At 40.4% G+C, this 13,132-nt stretch overlaps 1 protein-coding gene across 1 annotated transcript in view; it reads left to right on the top strand.

The window, feature by feature from the left end:
• Positions 1 to 13,132, top strand: part of COL22A1 (collagen type XXII alpha 1 chain) — a 266,878-nt gene that overhangs the window by 66,970 nt on the left and 186,776 nt on the right. Inside the window, exons 10-11 of the mRNA XM_056112005.1 lie at positions 682 to 744; positions 7,712 to 7,750. Of these exons, the coding sequence (XP_055967980.1) occupies positions 682 to 744; positions 7,712 to 7,750 (102 nt within the window). The remainder of the gene's footprint in view (positions 1 to 681; positions 745 to 7,711; positions 7,751 to 13,132) is intronic.

The following is a 13,132-nucleotide window of genomic DNA, read 5'->3' on the forward strand; positions in this document are numbered from 1 at the left end:
ATAAAGTCACTGTTCCTGTGTAAAATGAGTTAAGGATGGACCTAGAAGTCATTGTCCAGAGAAAGAAAAGAAATGGAAGAGATAGAATAGAGCACTCCTGTGTTCCTCACGCTGTTTTGTATCGACTTGTATTATGGTAGAAGATTCTGGGCTCCAGCCCCACTCTCAGACCTGAGTGGATCTCTTCTTCTACCACATGATACTTTTTCCCCTTTGCCTGCTTTCCCTCTTTTATGGACATTGGCAGGGTCCAGAAACCTTGGGAGCACGGACTTATTGATTAGGGACCCTATTGATGGTTTACAAAGAAACAACACATTTCTTCTTGCATGTCTGTGCCAGCTTTCTGGCTTCACAGAGGAGGAGCTCAAAGCCCAGTGAGACGCTTACTGCTCCACTGTAAAGAAGCAGAGATGAAGTTTGACCGGGACTTTAAACTCATCTTTCTGGGGTCCTGACCATGAATAAGCAGCTGGATCATTCCCAGGGACAAATATGAAATATATTCCTCCACTCATTTTCTCCAGATGTTCTTAGTTCCTGGAAGGACAAGGTTAGGGAAATAATTCAGATGTTTTTCTCTCTTCAGTAGTAGAAATATGACCTCATTATGCAGTTGGAAATAACAGAATGAACTATACTGGAGAAATTTATTCAATGTTTTTTCTTTCACCAACTTAGGGGGACAGTGGAGTCACTGGGCCATCTGGACCTCCTGGACCCAAGGGAGAGAAAGGAGACATGGTGAGTAAAGACATCCTCTGCCTGGCTGAAATGGGCCTAAAGGTTTCAGGGTGCCTTCCTATGGGATGCCCTCTCTGCAGGGTGCAATGGACTGAATGGGTACTGCCAGGACAAAGAAGGACAGGAGAACAATACCAGGCAGAGAAAACCAAAAATAAAGTCACTGTTCCTTCTTAGAGTATAAAATGAGTTGGGGATGGACCTAGAAGTCATTGTCTAGGGAAAGAAAAAAATATGGAAGAGATAAAATAGAGCACTCTTGTGTTCTTGCAAGTGAACAAGCATGCAAGTGAACTAGAATGTACTAAAAACATAGCAGGGCCAGGGAGTGTACCCAGTCCCACTTTCAGAATGAAGTTCAAGCTTTTCTCCTTGTCCATGCGAGGGCTCCTCCTGGTCATGTCCCCAACTGACATTCTGACCTTATTATCATTCTCACCACCTCTCTGCAACCTAGACAACTCTGTTACCAAATCAGTAGTTTTGATTTAACAAGCTTATTATCTGCATTTCTCACTGCAGAGAATGTCTCCTTTACAAAGACTAATTTTATATTCACTCTTGATTTCCAGCCCCCCTACCTCTCCTACCCAGCTTGTGCCTGATTCAGTATCAGTTCTCATGTGCCACATCCTGCGTGGCTAAGTCGAACAGGGTCCCCGAGGCAAAGGGAGAAATGCAATGGAGTATGGAGGACTCGACAAGCAATGCTCATGCAGTGTCTTTATTGAGCAAGCAACATAGGTCTTTTACAGGTCTCTAGAAGGAAGCCTATATTGGAAAAATATACAGGAATGTTCAGGATACTAAGTTTAGAATGTACTGAATTTCTTTGTCAATGATGTTTTTCTATAATTACATTGTTTCAATGATATTTTCCTTGGTTATATATTTACACCTTAGCAACATGTTCTGCCATAAGAACAAGGAAAAAGCCCACTAGAAAAATAAGAACATCAGCCTTTAGATTGTGTAACCTCAAGACAATGATTTCTAATAAACCAGCCTTTTGACAACACATCCCCAGGACAAGACCTTTCTTAATATTAACTAGCACAGCTCCCAATACTCATGTAGCTCCTAGATATCTTCAACCCTCAGCTCTGGTTCACTCACTGTGTCTCCACCCACTCGTATTTCCAGCTCATGCCCCGTTGTGCTATGTAAGGTTTGTCTTCATTGCTTGCCTAGGCCTGACTGGCATATATGAATCCATAAGTTCTTCAAGGATGAGTGTATGGCATGGCCAGTGTACCAGGGAAGAATTTGGAGATGAAGATCTCAGAGTTCAGGATGAATTCCAAAGTCAAAGAGACAGGAACAGACTTTGGCTCCATGGAGAGATTCTGCCTGTTCTCAATTCCCCACTAATATAATGAGAGTGATAAAATACTATTTCTCATGGCACTATGGGGTGGCCTAGGGCTCGGTGTTTGAGATACTGTGGGAACACACTAACTGCTATTGCTGTTGAATTGCCTGACATAGCAGGAGCTCTAGCTCCATTCTCTAACATGATATCATTTAGCGGCAAAAACAAAACCTCAGTGCTGCCTATAGTTCCAGCTATTTACCCCAAGGATGTCTTCAAACATCCCCCAAATACTCACTCATTCTCCTAGAAAAACTTCTAGCAACTTCTTTAAAGTTAAAAACCCCATTAAATGTTAGTGAAAGGCAGTTGACTGTGATAGTAATTAGTTCCGGCTGGAGTGATAACACAGCGGTAGGGCGTTTGCCTTGCACGCAGCCAACATGGCCAACCCGAGTTCGATTCCTCCGCCCCTCTCAGAGAGCCCGGCAAGCTACCGGGAGTATCTCGCCCACATGGCAGAGCCTGGCAAGCCACCGGTGACGTATTCGATATGCCAAACACAGTAACAACAAAGTCTCCAATGGAGACGTTACTGGGCCCGCTAGAGCAAATCGGTGATCAACGGGAGGGCCTTCACTTACTTTACTCGAGATTCTCATTATCGGTGTAATGAGAGAGAGAGAGAGAGAGAGAGAGAGAGAGAGAGAGAGAGAGAGAGAGAGAGAGAGAGAGAAACAGAAACTATCTCTGAGAGGATTCAATATATGGATGTTGAATTTAGTAGACAGAGCCTTCATAGAAGCCTTTGTAACTATAACTTCAAAATTCAAAAGAAAACATTGAGCAGGGGTGGATTTGGGGCCACCCATGGCAGTGCTGGCAACTACACCTGGTTCTGTTCCTGGGGTACTCTCAGCAGTGCTTGCGGAACAATGCAATGCATGACCTTAACCCTGTATAATTTCTTCAGCCCAAGAAAATTGTTTTCTTCACGGGTTGCAGGGAAAAGGTGACACACCCAGCATCACTCAGGGCTTACTCCTGGTGAGGATTGTGAGACCATATGTGGTGCTAGGGATCAAACCCAGGTCAGCCATATGCAAGTCAAGAGCCCTGAACACTATACAACTTTCTGGCCTCAAGAAAACCATTCTTGGGGCTGGAGTGATAGCACATTGGGTAGGGTGTTTGCCTTGCACGTGGCCAACATGGGTTCAATTCCCAGCATCCCATATGGTCCCTGAGCACCACCAGGAGTAATTGCTGAGTGCAAAGCCAAGAGGAGTAATATTTACTAGCACAGCTCCCAATACTCATGTAGCCCCTATGCATCTCTGGCTGTCACCTAAAAAAGAAAAAAAAAAAAGAAAACCATTCTTATAGAAGTCAGAGAAGGTATTTTTTTTTTTTAGGTTTTGAAAAGTTACATATATTTTGCCTCTCAACATTGACTTTTTAAAAAATTTTTATTAGTGAAACACCATGAGGTACAGTTGTAGACTTACAAATTTTTGTGCTTGGGTTTCAGTTATAAAGTGATAGAATACCCATCCCTCCACCAGTGCCCAATCTCCACCACCACTGATCCCAGTATCCATCCCACCCCCCATGCCCCCATCCCACCCTACCTCTGTGGCAGGGCATTCCCTTTTGTTCTCTGTCTCCTTTTGAGTGCTATGGTTTGCAAAAGAGACATCGAGTGACAATCGTGTTCAGTCTATAGTCTACTCTCATCATGCATCTCCCATCCTGGGAGGAACCTCCCAACACCCTTTATTTGGTGCTCCTGAGAAGGTATTTTTAATAATCTTATTAAATACAGAATATAACTAAAGATGAGTTTCATTTAAAGGAACCAAATGAAATATATATATATATATATATATATATATATAGTCGTACCCAGTGATGTTTAGGGGTTACTTCTGGCTCTTCACTCAGGAACCACTCCTGGTGGTGCTTAGAGGACCATATGGGATGCCAGGGGATGGAACTTGGGTTGGCCACAAGCAAGTACCCAAACCACGTGTACTATCACTCTGGCCTCCAAATGAAAAATTATAGAGTTCAGATTTATTGCATCTGAACTGGAGCACAAAAACAAGCACTGCAGAGGATCCGAAGTAGATTTAGGCTGGCTGAAGAAGGAATCAACATTCTTGAATATAGCTCAATGAAGATTATGTAATATGAAAAACAAACAGAAAAATATAGAGAAAAATGAGCGAGTCCTAGAGAAATGAAAACATTATAAAATGTACCAACACTCACCTAATCTAAATTTCAGGAGGAGAGAGAAATTCAAGTTTATAATAGCTAAACACATTCCAAATGTGGTCAAAAGCACTAATCTACATATTTCTAAAATTAATGAAGTCAGTCAGGGTAAGCACAAGATATTCCTCTTCAAAATCATCATAGCAGAGTGCAAAATAAGAGAACGTTTTGAAGGAGCCAGAAATAAACATGGTTCATATTCTACAAGTCAATAAATTAAATTGTCATCAGAAATAGTTGAGGTCAAGCTTGCTCTTCAAGCCAGTGTTCACCCTTGAACATGTATTTCACTTGCTTGTTCCTATATTTCTTTGCTGCTTGTTTCTGCTCTGAAGAAGCTTCTGTTCTCTTTGAACATGTTTCTGCCTTTCTCTCCTCTCACTCTTTCTAAATGAGTTTCAATTAAAAACTTTCTTGTTTCACCAAAAACAAACAAACAAATGGAAAAAAAAGTAAAGAAATAATTGAGGTCAGAATGCAGTTGGTTGACACCTTAATGTAGTAATTATGACAGTGTACTTTTTGGGTTGGACTGGAGCAATAGTACAGCGGGTAGGGTGTTTGCCTTGTACGTGGCCAACCCAAGTTCGATTCCTCTGCCTCTCTCAGAGAGCCCGGCAAGCTACTGAGAGTATCTCACCTGGACAGCAGAGTCTGGCAAGCTACCCGTGATATATTTGATATGCCAAACACAGTAACAAGTCTCATAATGTTACTGGACCTACTCGAGAAAATAGATGAACAATGGACAGTGCTACATTGCTACTTTTGGGTTACTTGGGGGCCAAACCTGGCTCTACACTCAGAGATTACTCCTGGCAGAACTCAGGGGACCATATTGGCTTCTAGGAACTGAGCTTGGGTCAGTTACATGCATGACAAGCACCTGTACAATCTCTCAGACTCCTGTTTTTGTTTGGCATATGAACATGCATATATATGTATTTATATATAGGTATGTATATATGTATATATGATCAAAAAACAAGGAAGAGTAATAAACTTATGCATGTTAGAGCTAAGAGTGTATTTTTAAAATTTCATGTGTAAATCTCAGATTGATCCTGATAAGTTAAATATATATATATATATATGGCAAACTCTAAAATACCCTTTAATCCTTTAGAAATAGACAGTGAAAAGAGAATTAGAGATATTTAAGTGCTGTAACAGATAGTACTATCCTCATGCAAAGGAAGAGTAAATAAATAAATGAAATAAGGACAGCTGACATATACAACATAAAATGGTGCATGTAAATCTATCAATATCAATATTGCTAGTCCCTGAGACAATATTAGACACACCAATTAAAATAGTCTCTTTCAGAATTCACATAAAAACAAAATCCAATAATATATTTATAGAAGTCACAGTTTAGATTCAAAGACACAAGTAGCATAAAAGAAAAAAGATGGGGAATATGTGTTAAAACTTAAAACCATAAAACTTAGACAAATGATACACAAAATGTTAGATAATTTTACATTGCTGAAAATATCAGTCCTTTCCCCAGCACCACAGGAACACTCTCTCTCAAGCATTGTGGAATGTGACCTTGAGGCTGAATAAGCACCAACAGAGTGGCCCAGGTAAGCCTCAGCACTACAGGGTTTGAGCAGCACCTTGTCCTTGGACCCTTATATTTGACCACCAGGAGTTGTCTCCAGAACTCCTGGGTATCATTTGGTAGAACCCCCACCAAATAAAAAAGCATCAAAACTTCAAAAATATTATAAACTACATGTACATCTAACTAGAGTGTCCCATAACATAACAAAAAACTGACAAAACTGAAAGGAGAAATAGCCAAGTAATTAACAGTACTTAGGGATTTTAGTATCTTCAGTAGCGATAGAACTATTAGAATTTAGAGACTTTGATCTTAGAATTATTATACATTTGTGTGTGCATATGTGGAAAATGGTGCAGCCTCTTTGGAATACAGTCTGGTAGTTTCTATAGTTACCTAATAATCCTAAAATTCTACTCTCAGGTACATCTGCAAAAGAAACTGAAAATATGGGGAGCTGGAGAATTAGTTCAGAGAGTATGGCACTGCCCTACAGGCAGTCAGTCTGGCTTTGATCCTAGACAACCCATATGACCCACTAGGTCCTTTCAGGAGTGATCCCTGAACATACAGTGAGAAATAAAACCCTGAGCAGTCAGTGTGACTCAAGTCAAAATCAAAAAACAAATGAAAATAAAGTGAAAAATTATGAACTGTGGAGATAGCAGAAAGGAATGATCACATGCTTTATACATGAGAAACCCCCGGGTTCCCCACCATCACTGCTGGGATGGTCCACATGGCCCTCTGAGCCTTATTAGTACAGCAAGTACAGCATATCCAGGCTCTATCATTGAACTTTTGGACTTAAGGTAAAGGTAAAGGCCCTCCCGTTGATCGTCGATTTGCTCGAGCGGGCCCAGTAACGTCTCCATTGGAGACTTTGTTGTTACTGTGTCTGGCATATCGAATACTCTCGGTAGCTTGCCGGGCTCTCCGAGAGGGGCGGAGGAATCGAACTCGGGTCGGCCATGTTGGCCGCGTGTAAGGTGAACGCCCTACCCGCTGTGCTATCGGAGAGGGCTAGACTGATTATTGTTTGGAAGATGAAAACTCTCAGAAAAGGGCAAGCAATTAAAACTATGTGCATACAAAAGCTTGCACACAGATAGTTACAGTAACATAGTTTATGATCAAAAGGTAAAATATCCCAAGCTTTTCTCATCTTTTAAAAAAACAAAGCATATCGTGTTTATATGCAATAACATTATTCTGCAATAAAAGTGAAGTTTCTATACATTCTATAACATCTTTTCAAGATTTAACCTTGAAATCACTTTGCTGAGAAAACACTGAGTAGGAAACTCATCATAAAAGATCAGTGATCTTATTACTCTACTTGTATAAAGTTTTAGAGTAGTTACATTAATAGAGAGAGAAATTTGGTGTTTTTCTCAGGTAAGAGTGAGAGGAAATTTGAATTACTGCTAATAAGTAAAGAGTTCTGTATGGATTGATTGTTTTTCAATTGTAAATATACTAAAAAGTCATTGAGTTGCCCCTTTAAATATATAAATTTAAATAGGTGAATTGTAAGGTAAATGAATTACATACCCATAAAATTGAGACAAAAAAGGAGTATCACTATAATATTGAGCACTAAGGACTAAGTGGAACCTTATATATGAAAATTGCTTATCAGTAAATAAAAGTTGCCATCACTTCTAGAGTCTTCTTGGCAGGCCTGATGGAAAAGCTTGACACTACTTTACATCCCATGGTGCTTCTGCTGCCACCATGTGTGACATCCTGCCGCGAAAACACTAAGTAGTAAACCTCTGCCTTCTTATTTTCTTTTCTAGGGAAGAGGACCTTTTGTCCAAGGAGAAAAGGGTGAAAAGGTAGGAATGAAAACCATGAGAAGCTAAGGATCTTCCTCCAAGGTTTGGGGATGATGAGGACACAGACTTGGGTTTGGAAGTTTTATTCTGCCTTGTGTTGCTGTATTAGGAATCCAAGTGAAGGAGAAAAGACATTATTGGGTGGAGAGTACAACCTGGGTATGTCCCCCATCTGAAAAATTGGTTGAAGTTTGTACAGTGGTCAGTCAGCAGGAAGAGAGAGGATGGTCCCAGAAATTAGAGGCTGAGAGAACTGATAAACAGCATCCGGGTATCTTTCGGGATTCAGCAAATGATCTGACTGAAAAATTGAAATCTTGACTGAACCTGGGAGGTGATTTTCTGCAGGACTTGGAGGACAGTCTGTAATATCTATATCGTTGTATCACTGTATCACTGTCATCCCATTGTTCATTGATTTCCTCGAGCAGGCACCAGTAATGTCTCTATTTGTCTTAGCCTGAGATTTTAGCAAGTGCCACATTGGAGGCTCTTTCAGGGTCAGGGGAATGAGACCCATCATTGTTTATGGGTTTTGGCATATCAAATACGCCATGGGGAGCTTGCCAGACTCTGCTGTGCAGGCAGGATACTCTTGGTAGCCTGCTGGGTTCTCCGAGAGTGAGAACTAGACAATAAGAGGTTACACGGCTGCATCCACTTGGTTTTATAGTCTCTGGGTCTTGGCCATTGATGGGATTACATGGCGCGCGGGGCGGGGGAGGGGCGAGATGAGCACTTGGTGGGTGTAACTGTCTAGCTACTGGAAGATGGGAGATCAGGGTGGGGGAGTCCCAGTCCTGATCCAAGCAGGCTTAGAGATCTCAGCCCTGGGTCCCGCACACCTGGATTCCTCTACCGGTTCCTTCATACGTGAGGCTCATCCAAGCGTGTGGAGAGTGGTTTTAAGCATGGCTGTGGCTGGTTCTGGAGGTCTTCAGCTGAGGGGATCTGCTTGGGGCAGGGAGGGGAACTCAACCCGCCCTCCTTCAAGGTACCTTGCTGAGCATATCCGGGTGCAGGGGCAGGAGACATATATATGTGAGTGGCTCACTATGCTTAAGGAAGGAGATATTTACTAGTGCTGTAGGAGTGGGATACAAGGTTGCAGAAGGACCTACATGCCCATCATTCTACATGAAAATATATCAAGAGCTCCTTTGTAGAGTAAGGCACATTGCAGGACCTTCCATCAGCTATTTTCATAGTCATGGTCAGACATGCTGGCATGCTAGATAGATGTAAAAGGGAGAGGGCAGAGGAACTGGGGTTAGATCCAGGAGATGATTGCAGAAGTTTAAAGGGAAGACCATGAGGAACAGAAACCTCAGTGGCAACAGATCATATAGGTAGGGGGATGTAGAAAATTATGAGGAAGTGCTGGTATGTGTTCTTCTCAGATGTCAATGCTGTACCCTCATTTACCTTCATTATAATGTACACAAGCTCATCCGAACCTGGGCAACAGGGAGTATCTTCTGAAAAGGAAAACATTCTTTTTCTTTAGTGGGGGAGGAAACTTGAATATACCTTATTGAACTCTGTGCTCAGGGATCACTCCTGGTGGTGCTCAGGGGACCACATTCAGTGCCAAAGATTGAACCTGGGTTGACTGCATGAATTACCCTAATTGCTGTAGCGCCTTCCTGGCTGAAGAAAAAAATTCTTCTGGTATTAACATACAAAAAAAAAGTAAAGAAAGGTTATTTAAAAGTATCATTTTCAATCACCCTGGCAATGCAAATATCAGGTTCCTGGAATTGAACCCATCCCATTTATCAGGAGAAACTGTCATGAGGCAAGACAGAAAATTATGATAGACACCAGTGTTTGGGTACCATGACCTCAGCAGAAGTGCCATTTTCTAGCATGGGGGAGGAAATGTTGATCTGAGGACCACACATCAGCCAGTTTTACAGGCTGAGTTTGTAAACTCTGGGCCAATCTATTCATTACACTAAAAGTAGTTTTCTCATAACCACCCTATTATCTTACTGTAGAAACCTGTTCATTTAGTACCTGTACATGCAGAGATTTACTGAAGAGTTAAATCATGTTATGCATAAACACATATCTACCCGTCTCATTGCATGTAATTTATAAGACTGGAAACAATCATAATGCAATATAATGTTACACAATGGCTACAATAAGTTATTGTCTGTTGCCACGTAGCTTCTGCTTGGAGTGTCCAGGGTAATTAAAGGCAGAGAATCCCAGTAGAGGCTGTTGCCACCCCTTTGTGGACTCACATCACCCTTTATTGTCTGAAAGTCAGAACGTCCACGCCAGTTTCCCTTTGTTGGGCTCCATGTACGTTCAGTACATTGCAATTATTCTTGGGTTATCTTTTCTTAGATTATAGTGTTTGAGGAGACAGAGTTAGAGAAGAGCATAGGTTCTGTTCTTAAATATGTCCTTAGGTGATGGAAATAAGCATATTTTGAGCGAATGTGGGTGATCATTGGCTAATAAAAGTCCATATTACTTCTCTGTAAGGTTGAGATCATCATTTCCTACTTCCAGGATTATTGTGGGGGTTATATATTAGCAATTCCTTTGAAGCTTCAGCTTAGTACCTGGAATAAAGTAGGCATATCTTTGAAGGCATACCTTCAAAGCTGTTACTTTATTTCTCTCCTTTTACTCCTAGAAGCTATTGCTAAAATCCATAAAAGATAGAATCATTTTCTTGGGTATAATTCAAGTATTTAGTATGTGGGAAAGAGCAGTGGGCCCAAAGAGCTCTAAACTGGGTGGGAAGCTAGAGTCATAATACAGCAGGTTGAGTGTTTACCTTGAATGCTGCTGACCTGGGTTCAATTCCAGGGACCTGATATGGTCCCTGGAGCATCTCCAGGAGTAATTCTTGAGCACAGAGCCAGTAGTAAACCCCAAGCACTGCCAAGTGTGCCTTTAAAAATAAATTTAAATAAATTAAAAATAAATAAAGTGGGTCAGACCTTACCTATTGTCTCATTAGAAAATTAAGGGGAGGAGACTTGCACATGAATTTCATCCACTTCATTTTCTCCTAGAGTTTGATTCTTCTTCTGGTTCTTGACAAGTGAGGATGTGCTATCACCACCACCCACATAATCACATACAGAAAGGGTGCCGATGCTGTTTGGTGACATTATCTAGATCACTAGTAGTAGGAAAGAATAATAATAGAGTAGAATCATCATGTCAGCAAAGCATTGTAAGAGCTTCCCTACACATTTGGTATTGTACTGCTATAGTTCTTGGAAAATAAAAGTTGGAGGTATTTACAAAACTATCATAATATAATTCAGATGAGGAAAACATGATGACAAAATAACCAGTCTTATTATTATTAGCACTTAACAGCCACAACTGCAGTTAACAAGGGAACCACCTAATAGAAAATTGCTTTGTATCAAACAATGAATTAAGTGAAATTTAGGAAGATCTTGTAATGCGTTTCTACATAATACAACGTGTAATACAGATTAGGAAATCTAATATGAGCTGACACAAAAATATGTGTGTGGTGAAAATGAACAATGCCTTGGGGCAGTGGGGTTAGAATACTTAGTGCTTTTCTAATTTCTCTTTATGTCACTGCAATGTCAGTATACCTGAACGTACTTAACTAGCTTGATAAAATTATACATAAAGAATAATTTTATTAAATATAGTATGATTAAAAGTTATGTATTCAGGATATCCTAATAAGTGATTTTGTACACAAAAGTTCTCCTTCAGAGTCTGAGACATTTGTGGGAAACTCTCTAGTGACAGCTGCTAGGGTTGGTCCTCAACACGGCAGTGGCTGACATTCAGGCTTCCAGAATCTGGCATCCTTAATGTCTTTGTAGATGTCATTACAGTTTCTAATGGCTGTTTTCTCACCTACACACTGAATTTTATGGCAATTGTGGTATTCTCTGATAAGTGTGGGGTGAAGCTTAAATCAGAATGTTTATAAAACTCAGCAGGAACCTAATAAATCAAGACTTTACAAGCATTGACAGGAATCAGGTCTCTGTACGTGGACCCCGGACTGATAAGCACAATGAACAGTCACAGACAATTTCAAACTAAATTCAAACGTAGCAGATTCAGCAACTTAGCTCAGAATGCTGGGAAGCCTGGGAACAGATAATATTTTTCCTTGGTGCTGAAACTCTGAGAACAAGAACTTTGGCTTACGTGAATGACAGTCATTTTGTTACCAAGAAATGACATAATTCTTGTTGGTAAAAGTCCAGCCAGGAAATGCATCCTTGTGAGTGTTGATGCTAAGTGGAGTCACAGTTCACTTGAACTGACAGCTGTAACTGCTCAGACATGCGAGGGAATGTATTTCCCACCAGGAGCTTCTCTTTACTTTTTACAGGAGTAACAGGATTGATGTTAGAGTTCAATATATCTATAATATTATAGATATATATATATCTAATATAGATATTATATAAAGTTGTGTTGCCATGTGGAATGAAGTAGTCAGGTAGGGACTGGCTTAGGCTATTTCATGGGAGTGAGTTGGGATGTGTCCCAAAGAGGTCTGGGTTCTCTGGAGTTTCAAGTAAAGGACACAGAGCATTACAAGGGTTTCCACTCCTTAGAGAATATAGTTCATACTTTATTGCTGGTGAACACCCTGAAGACCCACAGGCCAACAGCTATCTCTTAGAGCTTTGTTTGGATCAGCAATGTAGTACTCTGTATTTAGAAGAAGGGAAAACAAAAAAAGTCCTTGAAAAATTTATATCTTAATTATTTTCACAGAAATTCATATTACAATAAATAAAACTTTTAATGGATTTTAAGCTCAGACATACATCAGGTAAAGCATGAGAACAAATATAAGAAAATAAGGTGATATTGTTGGGATGGTGGAGCCAATAGATTGAAATTATGAATATCAATCAATGATAGACCCTCTACAGAGTTTGAGTCATGCCCAAGATCACAGAGCTGTATCGGGCTGTATTTGTCTCACTCTAAATTCCATCTTACCACTTCACTGGTCAATGCTAGTTTTTTGACCTTTCACAAAGTGATGCTGTATCTAAGATTTTTTTTCTCTCAAAATCATATCTCTGTGGGAATCAACTTATTTAATGACTGCATTGTAGAACTTCTGATCTGATCTATAAAATAGAAAAAGTGCATGTATGCTTGCAGATGGTAAGCTTCTGAGATTTATTTATGTCATTTACACCAGCTTGATAGAGTTAGAAGTGGAAGTTTTCTCTTTCCAACCCTATAGTATTTTATTCATGGGTCTTCCAACTCCATCCAGCTGAAATTGATGCTGTTAGTTCAAAAGTTACACTTGGCGGACCACTGCCCAAATGATTCCCTAGATCCACCTAAAGTACCTGGGCTCTTTCCTGGCAAATAGAGTAAAAT

This window comes from Sorex fumeus, unplaced genomic scaffold (genome assembly GCF_029834395.1).
Source record: "Sorex fumeus unplaced genomic scaffold, SorFum_2.1 ptg000002l, whole genome shotgun sequence".
NCBI classification, from domain to species: domain Eukaryota; kingdom Metazoa; phylum Chordata; class Mammalia; order Eulipotyphla; family Soricidae; genus Sorex; species Sorex fumeus.